Source organism: Anopheles stephensi, chromosome 2, assembly GCF_013141755.1.
Source record: "Anopheles stephensi strain Indian chromosome 2, UCI_ANSTEP_V1.0, whole genome shotgun sequence".
NCBI lineage: Eukaryota > Metazoa > Arthropoda > Insecta > Diptera > Culicidae > Anopheles > Anopheles stephensi.
The window spans coordinates 93,033,426-93,047,465 of record NC_050202.1 but is presented as its reverse complement, the minus strand read 5'-3'; the positions used below and the strand labels follow the sequence as shown (position 1 = coordinate 93,047,465).

Genomic DNA, 14,040 nt, shown 5'->3' with positions numbered 1-14,040 from the left:
GATGGCCGTGTTGCCAAACAGGATGAACTTTATGGATTTGTCTCTTAAAAAATGCATCAAATTCAAAAGAGTGCATCGGTTATAAAATTGCATCGCGTAAAAGCAGGTATGCCAAAACAGTCGCGCAATTCCACATACGAAAACGCTGACACAAACAGTGGCGCTTATAACTATAATTTATTTTCGAACAACACAAGGTGGTAACAAGTTAAATAGGTGTGCATAGAGGAAACTAGTAAATATAATACAACTGGCATTCTCGTTTTACCGATATTTATCCAGGACGCGAAGTAATTTCTTCTACCCAAAACGTTTTCGCTTGGCCTGTTGATAATTTGCGAATGTTGACGATGAAGGCGCAGAAGAATCGGATAAAGCGTGTGGCCTTCCTACCGCACTAGAGTGCGCTTCTATTCCTGAGGTTGATTTGAGCTCTCGCAATCCGTTTTGTACAATCGTACCGGTGGCCGACTTTTTCCACTGCACAACTCGAACAAACCCTTTGCAGCCATCGATGTGGTTACTGAACAGTTTTCGCTTGATTCGATCTTGGCAGATAGGACACATCATTTCACACGCATCGCGAGTAAAAGCAATCGATCGATCGAACTGCCTAATGAATGCATCCGCAGTGGTTGTGGTAGGAGATGTCTCCACTGCATCTTCCGCATCTACATTGACGGTGTCGAGAACGGAATTCACCTTTGGAACATCGGAGGTAAGATCAATCGCTTCCTGCACAGGCAATGTTGATTTGAATCGGCCTCGAATATTCTCGCGCTTCGGCAGCATATACTTTACATTAACAGCGTAACGTGTCGTTACTTGACCACAAACCAGCTTGCTCATTTCATAAATTTTATAAAAAGTGCCCCCACAACTGCTGGCGTGCTCTTTCCACCATTCGTTCTGTAGACCCGGGGGACCCTCGATCGATCGCACAATCCCATGGAAAGGTTTGTAGTTATGGCAAATACCCGTGCAGCGATACCACTGCCTGCGGCACGCGCTGTCGGCGTTGTTTAGCTTGTGGTTAAAGGAAATGTTGGTCTGGAGCATGCTGTTTAGAAATGTCATAATCTTACGAAAATTTCCACCGTGCCCACTGTTGGGCTCTTTTATGCCGTCTATTTTAAGCAGTGCGTGTATCATTTCATGCTAAAAATTGAAGACATCAATCATACTTTTGCCGATCATAACATTCATCATGCACACTTACCAATACAATACTGATGATTTCGATGCGAGGCCGTAAAGCTAGCAACGGTGCATTCAGGGCAATCGTATATCTGCCCTCGTCATCGTTAAAGTTACGATTGGTGCAGGTTGCACCCATGCTATCGGACCAAACGATGGTAATTTTTTTCTTCTTAAAACGAGACTGAAAAAATTGTGCATCGAATTTGGTGAATATCGACTCAACGTCCGGGAGAACGTCGATAAATTTCCACTCAAAATTGTTCTCTGGGTCCACATAAGCTTGGAGCTCTTCCATGAAAAATTCGTTGGTATTCAGATCTTTGACCTGGGGAATACAAAATAGTTAGGTTCGATTGGTGCGCAACACATCGGGGTGCATGGTAATTTACATCTGTCTTGAACGGCTTGCGACTTGTCAAGGAACAATCATTCATTGAAGTTCCCAGCAGTAGTGCCTTCCTTCGCAAAGGACTTCTGCTGGCGTCCGTTTCAGTTGTTTGCAATACAACATCATCATCATCGCTATCGGAGAACAGCTCCACTGCTTCGGCTTTGTACTGGGCTTGCAGACGCATCGCCAATTGATGGTCCCGTTCAATCGAATCGACAATAAACACTTCTTCATCACTGGAACTTATTTCAAGGGTTTCCTGGTCGAACTGTTGCTGCAGTCTTTTGGCCAATAAATAGTCTTCCTCCTCATTTTCCATTGTATCACAAGGGACTATAGAACGCAGCGATAAACAACTGGTCTGCAACCGGTGCGAAAAAAAACACGTTCAATCGTGTACGCCATGACAGCTGAAAGGGCGCTTTTAACTGTCATCTGCCGAACAGCGACGTTCTGTCAACGAAGATAAATAATAACAAATCGTGTAGTAGTGAATATTTTTCGTCTGCCTATCGCCTCAGCTTGATAACGCTTGGTTTCCGTTTCCTTTTCATCGTCCAAGAATGGGGGATGTAAAAACATGCTCCATCCGCATTTGCCAGGATGGACACGCGAACGCACTTGCGTTAAATCGCGAATGCACGCAAATTGCTGTAGCTGGCAGAAGCTGTGAGTAGAGAAGATTTCGAAGAAACGTATACCCAATGCTAAAGCTCGTTGTGTTCTTCCCAGTACTGAAGGTTTTCTCGATTGAAAACGATGGATTCACGGAGGTATGTAATATGCGTGGTGGTAAAAATCAAAACCTAAGCTACTCGTCAAATGATGTGGCATGGAGTGCACTTGATTCCAACATTCTCGCTACCGCTGCAACCAACGGTGTCGTGTCGGTGTGGGACTTGTCCAAGTTCGGTCGCCAGAAGCAGCTGCTGGTGTACAACGAGCACGAGAGGACGGCTCATTCGGTTGCGTTCCATGGGACCGAGGCAAATCTGCTGATATCGGGTTCACAGGATGGGACTATCAAATGCTTCGATCTGCGAACGGATAAGTCAGCCATCAATACGTACTTCAGCAACTCGGAGAGCGTACGTGATGTCAAGTTTAGCCCACACGCACCAAACACGTTTGCGGCTGTTTCAGAAAATGGTACGGTGCAGTTGTGGGATATTCGCAGGAATGATCGATGTACGGCCCAGTTCACTGCACACAGTGGGCCTATTTACACGTGCGATTGGCATCCAAATCAGCCATGGCTGGCCACGGGTAGTCGTGACAAGCAGATCAAGGTTTGGAACACTAACCCCAAAAACACTTCGCTAGAAACAGCGAAAAACGTTTCACTTGAGTATACTATACACACGATCGCGGTCGTCGGCAGAATTCGATGGCGTCCCGATAAGATGTACCACATTGCAAGCTGTGCGCTGGTCGTGGACAATAGCATCTACATATGGGATCTGCGCCGGCCCTATATACCCTACGCCTCCTTCAATGAGCATTCGAACGTTACGACGGGAATCGCGTTCAAGGGTAACGATCGGCACGTGCTGCTCTCCACCAGCAAGGATTCGACGATATTTAAGCACGTGTTCAAAGACGCCACCAGGCCTGCAATGAAGGCGAATCCGCAGGGAGCAAACTTGAACTACAAGGGCGACTTGCTGTATGCCTACGAGATGAAGCTAATCCCTCCGCCAGCGCCATCAAGCTTACTCAGCCAGGGTACCGCTTTGCTGGGCTCGCGTCAAAAAACGTCCACGTCGGCTGATCAGTTTCATCTGGCCAAATCGAATCTTTCCACCTTTTCTACTAAAACTATCAGCGTAAATGCCAAGGACATTACCAAAACATCACTGCTAAAGGATTACTTGGCGCTGAAAGGCTGCGCCAAAGAGTATATCCTAACGGGAGCATCACTAGCAGAAATTTGCAGCCATAATGCAGCAGTAGCGAAAAAATACGGCAAAGCAAACGTTAGTTTTTTGTGGAACTTCATCGCGCAACTGTACGCCCACAGTACCGCCGCAAACATGAAGCTGGAACAGCGCAATTCGGGCACAATTCAGAGTGCTAGTGGTCGTTTGATGGCTCAAATTTCCAACCAATCGAGCAGCGGCAGAAGTGAAGACCGAGCGATGGGTGGCGGGGGCCATCCTGCAGCGGGCACAGCAAATGTTGTAAGCAACAGCAGCACTGACGATTACAGTGAGTTTGCGAACAACAAAAACGCCAACGAAACGCATGGAACGGGGCAGCTACTGTCGGTAGATATAGAACCGGATAAGTGTGATTTCGTTTTTGGAGAAACTGAGCTTACATTCGATTCGGTCGATTGTATTAAGGGCTTCCGGGATGGGTTTCTTTACACGGGGCCGCATGATCTGGTGAAAGACTACACATTTCCCAGCTCAAACTTGATGAATGCCCACGAACTACATCAAACGCAACCTCGCAAGCATCTAATGGCTGAAAAGTCGCAGGAAACGTCCCCGCCGCCGAATCCGGCACCGTCGTTCCTGAAAATTTCCGATCACAATCCAACACCACCCATGTGGGAACCTCATCAGGTGCTGGCTGATTGCTTAACGCTGCAAACCGAGATTGGCGATGTCCAGACATCGTCCTGCATTCTCATGGCTCTCGGCGACCGAAGGCACAGCCTGCAGATAGACGAAAGCTTCCAAGAGAACTGGCTGCTGTCCTACATCGAGCTACTGCACCGGCATCAGCTGTGGAACGAAGCGACGCAGGTGATCAACATTAGCTGGATCCGATCGGTGATGGAACTGAATCAACAATCGACGACGATGTACACGAGCTGTGGCCAATGCTCGAAACAGCTGGTAAGTGCGACGGGATGGTACTGTTCACGCTGCAAGTCCGCCCAAAGCTCCAAGTGCAGCGTCTGCAATGGGGTGGTCCGTGGTCTGTACGCCTGGTGTCAGGGATGTTCGCATGGGGGCCACCTGGAACATTTAAAGCAGTGGTTTGCCAACAACTCAAAATGTCCCCGGTGTGGTCACTTGTGTGAATACGAATGAGCAATAAAGTCTAGCGACGCGATGTGGTTTGGGTTTCTCAAAACATCACTTAAAATTGCTCTTGACGGGGTTTTTGGCCGGAACGACGATTGAAAGAATACAGCAGTTTTATTCTACGAATGCTCTGAAGAAGATTTTAATTAGTATGAAAGCAGATTAGGCATAAATAATTTCATTATCGGTCCAAACAAACCAAACAAACTATGCACAAGCGTACTACTTTATTGATATCTACATGTCGGTTGATTCGTCACTGGAGCTTAAAAGAAACACGGCATTGTCCAGCCCACTCACCCGTCCATTTCTCTCGGACTCCCCATCGTCTGTCGCGTATGCGCACGAGGTCAGTTTGGTGGCGCTGTTGAACAGCTTTCGATCCGTTAACATTCCGCCATTATTGGCAGGCGTCATCCCAGCACCGGGAAGATGGTCTTGCTCGAATGCTTTCAGATCGTGTGCGCTGGTTACGTGACGCATCGGGCGCTTGACCGGCATCTGGGCGCTTTCGCTTTTATTCTGATAACGGTATAGAAATTCTTCAAATTTCCTATTGCTCTCACAACTTTGGAAATCGAATTGGTGAGACGGCGGTGGTCTTTTTGCCAGGGCACGTACTGGCCGATTCATGGGTTGGGTTTTGTGTACCGGAAGCTTTAACTCGCTGGGAGCAGTGAGTACGGTTTGTTTCCCGCCGGATATCTTGCGAGTCGGAAGAGCACCAGGATCATCAACGCGGATAGCATTTGCGGACTGATTTCTGGACAGCGGTGGTTTCGGTACTTTAGCTGCCGTAGCTACAGGGTACTGTAACGTCGTTTGGAGTGACGGGGCGAAGGTTGGTTCGTGAAGCGTTTCAGATATTTTACGAAACACCTGCGGCTGGGGCGGATCATGCATGTCTTCCAGCGTGTAAGAGGTCCAGGAAGAATTGCGACTCAGTTCCGAGTGGTGGTTGGAGTGCTGGGAGTTAAACGATGCTCTGGAAAAGTCGGACACTGTCGTATTTCGCGAGGTCTGCGACATTTGTCGAGGCACCAGCGAAATTCTCCGAGCACGATCAATATCGTCCTTCAGAGGATAGGGTTTGGGTGGAATCGGTGGCGGGACAGTTTGCATGCTGCCGGTGGAAATCTTGGGACCCGGTCGGGGTGGGGCCGGTTCTTCTTGATCGATCCGTGCGGACCGTTCATTCCGAGAGAGAAAGTACGTTTCGATTTCCTGAAGCGACTTACCTTCCGTCTCGGGAAGCACTTTATAAAGTATCATGGCTCCGATGATCGTTACCAGTGAGTAGATGCAGAACGTTCCCGGCAGAGTGAAGACTGCTAACATTTTTAAGAAGGTTTTGTTGGCGATGAAACCAAAGATGTATGCGATTCCTCCAGCTAAACCCGACCCTCCGCTGCGCACATTTGGCGCAAAGAGCTCACCGATCAGTATCCACGGTACCAATCGAATGCCGATATGCGTTAAAAAGGCGCTGCCAAGCAGCAGGGTCAGCGGCACCCAGACGAACTTGTTCTTGTTCACGTGCGGCAGCGGAACGAACACCTCTCTCGGAATTGCGGATTTAACGTACTCGCCGTAGCTGATCGTGATATTGATCGGTTCGTTGAGACTATCGTTGAGATAGTAATTAGTGAAGCTTTGTGCGGCGTACACTATGCCTTCCAGCGAGCTGTTACGGCTCTCGAACCGGTCCAGCATGCTTCCGTTGCCGAGCTGCATCTCAATGTGCGTGAAATTGAGCGACTGCAGCTCGGAGCTGTTCCGGTGCCATTCAGCGATAACTTCCTTCGCTTGCAAAGGAATGACCGTGATGTCCGCCTTGATGGAGGACACATTTGCTACCACGTTCTGAACAGCTGCCCCCGGGATGTCGTTCACGAAGTAAGCATAGCTGGCGGCTCCGAAAAAGCAAACAGCACATCCGATAGTGGAGGTAAACACCAGCGGTCGCTTGCCAGTACGATGCACCAGAAATACGCAAAAAAGTGTCCCGATTAGCTCGGTCAGACCGAGCAGACAAGTCGCGTAGTATTTGTTGATAGGGGCTTTCAACGTGTGAAAGATCTAATTGAAAAGGCCAACACGGTGTAGGACACGTTATTAGAGTTGGAAGGCAACGAAAGCAAGATGCTAAACTATCTGACTCAGGCCACCTACCTGGACGGCGTAAGTTTGTAGTGTCGTCATACCGGAAAAGTGACCGATAAAGAAGCACAGCAGGATGATACCGAAGGGTTGCAGGAAGGCACGCTGGGTGTAGAGCCGCGCCTTGTCCACGATAGTGAAACCTTTCTGCAGTTCCGCATCTTTTGTCATTTGACGCTCGATCTCCATAAACTCCACTTCCACCTAAGGCACGGTGATACGGGTTAATTAGCGTACCGTTTCCGATCGAATGCCCATTACTCACCTGCTCCTTCGAAGTCCAACCGCGCAGCCAGGCAAGTGCCGCCCTGGATTGCTCGAGACGCCCTTTGCTTGCCAGCCAAACGGGACTTTCCGGTATGAAAAAGAGTAATAGCGCGGCCAGTACAGGCACGGCGGAACTAACCAGTGCGACTGCCCGCCATTTCATGAAGCTGCCCATAAGAAACTCGAGCAAAACCCCCAAGATGACACATGTCGAACCCGTAGCGGCAAGCATGCCTCGATAACGAGGCTGCGTAATTTCGGCAACGTACGTTAACACTGGCGCTTCGCCGAGTCCACCACTGAGCCCGGCCAGTGCCAGTCCCAAGTAGAGGAACGTTACATCACTGGCGTAGTGGAACAACATCCAGGCGATGAAAATGGGAATGTTGATAAGCTGCGTGGAGGATGGTGTATGTCAGGAGTGGTCATGACCGGTACGCAGAGAGTACATACCTGCATTGCTCGTCGTCTGCCGATCGGTTGGGCAAGCATGCCGGAGAAAATGCTGCCTAACGGAACGCAGATCAGATTGATGGAACTCAGCCAGGAAATTTGCTCTCGACTCAGTGTCACGTCTCGCTCGAGGGCAGGCTCACGGCCATCACCACCCTGAATGGCTGGGATCACAATGGTCGGAAAGCCCAGTGTCATGCCATACCCGAGCAGTAGCACATTTTTCACACCCACAGCACAGGCCTGCGCCAGGAGAGACCTGCGGCCCTCGTCCGCCTGTGCCGGTTCCGATTGCTTAATCACATTCACATGGTCAGATTTCGTTTCCTCTTCGGGCATTTCGGCGATACACTTTTCGCGGTTTATGTAATCGAATGGCGCGTACACGGTGGCAGGATGGGTTTCGACGAGCTGGGTGCGATACTGGTATGAAACTTCGCGCTCACTAGGGCAGCTGCTCGTGCTGCTCGTTTTGCGAATGGCTAATCCGTGCGGGTCCGGATCCTGGAACTGTTCGCCGACAAACTTTAACTTCTCCTTTCGTTTGCCATAGTTGGTTTTACGCACGGCCAGCTGATACGGATCCGGATCTTCGAACTTCTCACCCGTCAGTACCACCTTCGAGCGCGTGCGATTCTTTTTCCTTCGCTCCTTGCGATGGTGCGCACAGCATCCGTTTGGTTTGCGGTTGCTGCGCTGGGTTTGCAGCTCAGCCCGTAGCGCCTTAACGGTTTGAGACAATTTGGAGAACCGGTGCTGGTTGCAGTCGTCGCCACTATGTGGCTGCTTTCGGCAATCGATGTTGCTGCGGAAGTTTTGCGAATCGGTTAACACCAATTTTGCCATTGTCCCGAAACGATGGGCCGCAACGATATGCGGAGGGTTCTACATGGCCGCCGAACCTTGCGGCAAGGTTGGAACCGAGTTCCGACGATAAATTTTGTGTGTTCGATCGATTAGCGATGTGCTCCGGAGGAAGGTGTAAATAGGGAAACCGTGGCAACTCGTGCAAAGAGTGAGGTAAGCAAAGCAAAATACGATCTTCATTCATGTTTACTTTAATCTTCGATCTAAACACAAAGCGATCACCGTGATCTGTGGTGCATTAGACGAAAATTTGTCGAAAACACCATACATTTTGGCTTAACAACCAACCTCATTCTCATCCCTATATCTTCCACGAGATTATAGGTAACGTGGAGCGAATCATAGACCGCCCTAGTCCGACGTTCGTTGGGCGTTGCGCAGACTGTGCATGTTTGTGTTTAATTTTAATTGAATAGCTTAAAAAGGCACTTGTCGAACCGATAGAACTCTATTCGCGAACCCAGTTCCTTTTTACCGTGTTCACCGCACATATGATATCGGATCCATTGGATCGGATCCAATCATTCACATATCTTTCGTTAGAGCTTTCGAGAATTGATTTATCATGCAATTTATGAACAGCGTAAACAAATTTTCGACACACGGAAGCCAGCTCATCCGTCCGAGCCTTACACTTACCTCGTCTGGACCATGGTGGGAGCAGAAACGATTCGAACCGGAATATCTTTTTGTTCACCCGATTCTATGACGCACAAGCGGCACCGAGCTTGCAGTAATAATTTGCGATATTTTTAGCTCTTCCGTTATGCCCAAAATAGCCGCAAATGACAAAAAATAAAGGCTCACACAACCCTCTTTGATAACCGGTGGCAACACGGTTTCGTTTCGTGTTTACGCGATTGCGGGACGGACTTCATGCATGGATAAGTTATTCGCGACTGTCCCACGCGAAAGCACCGACCATCCAGCAATCCCCAGCGATCGCGATCGCTGGCCGATCTAAATTCTGGGATTTTACTATGGATAGTTTGCGTATGTGTGCGCGGACGTCAGCGACCAGTCGTAAACGAGGTATTTTATTGACCAAACGGGGAAGCATCAGATCGGCGAGGCTTGTATAAATAATTCCCCATCTGCGGCGGTGGGGAATTTTGTCGGGATTTACAATACGATCAAGCATGTGCTTTCTGGCGAGTGCGGTGGGTGTGTGCATCGCTGGGGGACGATCGAGATCGAGGAAAAATGGTAGCGCAATCGTGTCATGTTTGATTCTAGAGCTTTTATTTACTAAATAAAATTTGCATTCAAAAATAAAATACAAATTTTGCATTTGAAGCCGTTCAACGTCAGCATAAGATGAGGTCCGTAATTGTATGTCTTGCAAGCTGCTTGATCAGCCGCTCGATCGCCAAAAAACCAATTTAGGCTGCTGATTTCTCCTCCGAAACGCCGGTGGTAGCCGATGCCACAGACTGTCCGTCGTCGCTGTTATCCTGGCAGGATAGCGACGGGAACTTCTGGTACAGGGCAGCGCGGTACTTCGGATGGCTGATGCCGTACACGATCGGGTTGTAGACGGCGTTGGCCTTGGCGAACAGCGAGCCCCAGATGGTGGCCAGCGGGCTGATCGGAGCAGCCTTGAAGATTCCGGTGTAGTTGATAACCAGATACGGAGTCCAGGCCATGAACCAGAGCGAGATGGTGACCAGGGCGACCTTGGCCAGCTTCATCTCGGTGCTGGTGTTCTGGGCTTCCTGCGAACGCAGCGAAGCGACGTTCATCTTCTTGGCCTGCTCGCGCATGTTCTTCTCGTGTGCAGATACAGCCTAGAGTGGGATCAGGATTACGGTCAAGATTAGCTCATCATCTGAACCCCGGCCGGGCCATGTTACCCTTACCTGGATGATGTAGATGTACGAGTAGATGATGCTGAACAGGGGCAGGTAGTACACGAAGCCAGAGTAGATCAGAATGTATGATCGGCTGGTGAAATCCTGCGACAGATAGTCGGTTCCGCAAGCGGTCATGTTACCCTCCGGCACGTATCGGTTCCATCCGAACAGAGGAGCCAGAGTCCAGAGCAGAGCGAACGCCCAGATAGCCAAGATGCGCAGCAGGGCTCCGTTGTTGGTCATCGGTTTACCCGAGAGACCCTTCACGATGACGTTGTATCGGTCAAACGCAATCATAGTCATGGTCCAGATCGAGGCACAACCGAACAGCGATCCAAACATGGCGTAGAGCTCGCAAGCGAATGGGCCAAAGACCCAGGTCTCGTGCCAGCAGTTGATCACCATCGGAGGAGCCATGGTAAACATCATCAGGAAATCGGAGAAGGCCAAATTGACCACCAGCAGGTTGGAAGGGGTTCGGAGTGCCTTGGTATTGGTGAAGATGTAAATGACGCAACCGTTTCCGATGATGGAAATGACGCCAAGGATGAAGATGGCAAAGCCCAGGATCGAGTGCCACAGCGGGTTCATCGGCGGGAACTGGTACCAGTGAGCGTCCACCATGTGGAGCATCTCCGCCGGTACCTTATCGACGACCGTTACATTGTTGACCACCGTCTGCGTCCAGGCGCTGAAATGCGGCTCGGCGAAGGCTGCCATCTTAGTTTCTCTGCGTGGGTAATTTCCTCACAAGATACGAAAAACTCTAACGAGCCGCGTGTTTGGCTAGAGTGCTTCGACCACGTACACTATTCACTGATTTTGGATAAGCTGAAGAAAATCGCTTTTCAGGGCGAACTACTCCAGGCTTACTGTAGCTACTTGAGAACTCTACTCAACTGATCACCGGTGTTGTACCAAGGAACAACTCGTCCTTCTGCCGGGTGCGACCAGCTTTTATAGCGCGAAAAATTGGGCGGCCCCAATGTTGCACTAATTCGATTAGTTATTTCGTGCATGGTTTTGGTGGTACCGTGAACCGGCGAGTACATTCATAATTCGAATTCGAAAAGAAAAACGCTAATCCTTAACGTAATAATTTGTCCAGTTTTAGTGCTTCTTCACACTGCCGCACACCGTAGGACTGGCAACCATGAGCGACGGATTATGCGCCACGGGAAATTTAATTGTGCCTCACATGTTCATAGTAAATCGAGTTTCATGCACGAGTTCTCTATTATACACTTATCTCTAAGGCATGTTTTGTGATAAAGGCAGTGTAAATAGTTTTCGATACATTCCGCCATCATATCTTTGGTGGTTTATGTGGAACAGATTTTTGGTGCTTGATTGTGTGTCAACTATTGTGCTGTGCAAAGGGTTTCAAGCTGATATGAAATTATTTTCATCCGTTTTTCATAGTGGGTTTTCAAATAGTGGAAATGTACAACAAAGCTAGAAATGACCAGCGAATTCTTCTTCTTCTTGGCTCAACGACCTGCAAGGTCATGTCGGCCATAAAATGGCTTGTCAGGTTTACCAATACCGCGTAGTCCGGCTCGTGAACTCTTGTTACGGGAAAGCGATCTGGATGGGATTCGACCTTTCATCCCGCTTTTGTTGGCTGCATGTCCTGTAGAGGCTGAAAATTGTTTATCTCACAAGATTTAACTTATTTGTTTATTAATTATTATTTATTAATTTATTAAACAAAAAATAACTTTCAAAAGTTGGGTGATGTGATAGATCTTGCTTTACGGCAGGATCAACATAATTGATCATATAGGAGTAAGGGCGGCCCGGTGGTAGATGCGACAGCGGCGCCGGTCTTCACACGGCAGGACCGCGGTTGCAAATCCCATCCGGGCCGTTCCCCCATTATGAGACTGGCTATCCAACTATGCAGTATCAATAAGCGCAGCACGCCAGGAATCGCCGGCATGACCTACAAACAGCTCTTTATTGTGGTTCGCGTGCTTTAAGCTGTTTATCCATCATATGCGATTTTGTTTCGCGTTATTTGTTTTATGGCAATGTTTTATGGCTTAACGAGTATAATGGTTCGTTTTTGTATTTTTCATCTTTGCATGTCTTGTCTGCAACGGCTGTGAATTATGCGTGAATCGAATTCCCCACTGTTAAACGGTCAGCACTTTGTACCTATTAAGAGCTAGGTGTCGTGTACGTCGGTTAAAACATTGGAAAGGTTCAATACAGCACAAATAATGAACAAACTACACACTTGAACTGGGAGAAATGACAAAATGTAACATAGTTTATTTTTGAAATTTAAGAAAGCATACTGATTGCAAATACTGCAAGCATAACGTTATCACAATGAATTTCGACCATTTTCCGGAAGTTCCAGTTAGCCCATACGGTTAGTAATAACTTATTGCCGAACTATCTGGTTGGCCATCAGGTTCAGGTTTCGCATTGATCGGCAGTAGTCGCGCAGGAAGCTATGGAACTCTGGTCAGCAGAATTATCCTTGCGGCGGAAAGCCAGCGACGGGAAGCGCTCGTACAGAGCGGCCCTGTACTTGGGATGGCTAATGCCGTAAACTATCGGATTGTAAACGGCGTTAGCTTTAGCGAACACAGATCCCCAAATCGTTTGCAGCGGGCTGATTGGACTGGACACAAAGATCCCAGCATAGTTGATAACCAGGTACGGTGTCCAGGCCATGAACCAGAGAGTGATCGTGACGAGTGCCACTTTGGCCAGCTTGATTTCAGCATTCGTTTTCGACGCATCGGACGAACGCAGGGAAGCAACGTTCATTTTTTTCGCCTGCTCTCGCATGTTTCGCTCGTGCGCAGAAACAGCCTGGAAGGAAGGAACGAAAGAGAATCACGCGCGATCAGCAAAATACGACCGCAGCTGTTACCTTCAGAATGTAGGAATAGCAGTAGATGATAAGTAATAGCGGCAACCAGTAGACAAACACCGAGTACGCATAGATGTAGGACACGCTTATCCAATCCTTCGACAGGTAGTCCGTGCCGCATGCGCTCATGTTGCCTTCCGGTACGTAACGGTTCCAGCCGATCAGTGGCGCTAGCGTCCAGATGAGGGAATTGACCCACACGAAGAGAATCCGCATCACCGATCCCACGTAGGTGAGCGGTTTGGCGGCTAAACCCTTCACGATCACGTTATACCGATCGAAAGCGATCATCGTCATGCTCCAGATCGAAACGCAGCCCGACAGTGAACCGAACATTCCATATATTTCGCACATGAGCGGTCCAAATATCCAGGTCTCGTGGTAGGAATTGATAATGAGCGGTGGAGCCATGGTGAACATCATCATGAAATCGGCAAACGCTAGATTGATCACCATCAGGTTGGATGGCGTTCGGAGACCTTTGGTGGACGCGAATATCAGAATCACGCATCCGTTGCCTACAATGGAAATCAGAGCCAACAGGCCGATGGTGGTGGCCAATGCGGCGTGCCACTTTGTCTCCAAAGGTGGAAACTGATACCAGTGTGTGTCGACGAGATGTAGCATCTCAGCGGGCACTCTATCCACCACGGTTAGGTTGGCCACCGAGATGGTCCACGTAAGTGCTTGTGGACTAGGTGGGCCGATGATGGCTGCCGGATTCCTCATGATGTTCCTTCTTAGGAGCACACACAGACTGTTGTAATGCTGATAGTGTACTATGAACTCTTAGCTTGCCACTGGTCGCACTTTTTAAGATCTAAGAGGATACTGAACGACTCAAGCTAGGAAAAGTGCTTTTGTATCATATTTATAGCGGGCAATGGCGCTTGGGATGATCACATTAATTAAATTAGTGGC

At 48.8% G+C, this 14,040-nt stretch overlaps 5 protein-coding genes across 5 annotated transcripts; 1 reads left to right on the top strand and 4 right to left on the bottom strand.

Moving 5' to 3' along the window:
• Positions 1-158: 158 nt before the first annotated feature.
• Positions 159-2,021, bottom strand: LOC118517525. Its single transcript, XM_036063754.1, has 3 exons — positions 1,590-2,021; positions 1,220-1,525; positions 159-1,158 (listed from the first exon to the last, which is right to left on the bottom strand). Exons 1-3 carry the CDS (start codon positions 1,908-1,910, stop codon positions 301-303), a joined length of 1,485 nt encoding a protein of 494 aa, XP_035919647.1. The 5' UTR covers positions 1,911-2,021; the 3' UTR covers positions 159-300.
• Positions 2,017-4,690, top strand: LOC118517522 (GATOR complex protein WDR24). Its single transcript, XM_036063751.1, has 2 exons — positions 2,017-2,260; positions 2,324-4,690. Exons 1-2 carry the CDS (start codon positions 2,155-2,157, stop codon positions 4,633-4,635), a joined length of 2,418 nt encoding a protein of 805 aa, XP_035919644.1. The 5' UTR covers positions 2,017-2,154; the 3' UTR covers positions 4,636-4,690.
• A 115-nt stretch (positions 4,691-4,805) lies between these two features.
• On the bottom strand, positions 4,806-9,338 carry LOC118517520. Its single transcript, XM_036063749.1, has 5 exons — positions 9,016-9,338; positions 7,510-8,314; positions 7,055-7,450; positions 6,802-6,993; positions 4,806-6,708 (listed from the first exon to the last, which is right to left on the bottom strand). The coding sequence occupies exons 1-5, from the start codon at positions 9,027-9,029 to the stop codon at positions 4,867-4,869; spliced, it is 3,249 nt and encodes a 1,082-aa protein (XP_035919642.1). The 5' UTR covers positions 9,030-9,338; the 3' UTR covers positions 4,806-4,866.
• Positions 9,339-9,596: 258 nt separating this feature from the next.
• Positions 9,597-11,160, bottom strand: LOC118517533 (opsin-1-like). Its single transcript, XM_036063767.1, has 2 exons — positions 10,236-11,160; positions 9,597-10,163 (listed from the first exon to the last, which is right to left on the bottom strand). The coding sequence occupies exons 1-2, from the start codon at positions 10,947-10,949 to the stop codon at positions 9,759-9,761; spliced, it is 1,119 nt and encodes a 372-aa protein (XP_035919660.1). The 5' UTR covers positions 10,950-11,160; the 3' UTR covers positions 9,597-9,758.
• LOC118517532 (rhodopsin-like) lies at positions 11,016-13,958 on the bottom strand. The gene is made up of 2 exons (XM_036063766.1): positions 13,120-13,958; positions 11,016-13,058 (listed from the first exon to the last, which is right to left on the bottom strand). The coding sequence occupies exons 1-2, from the start codon at positions 13,846-13,848 to the stop codon at positions 12,654-12,656; spliced, it is 1,134 nt and encodes a 377-aa protein (XP_035919659.1). The 5' UTR covers positions 13,849-13,958; the 3' UTR covers positions 11,016-12,653.
• Positions 13,959-14,040: the final 82 nt, after the last annotated feature.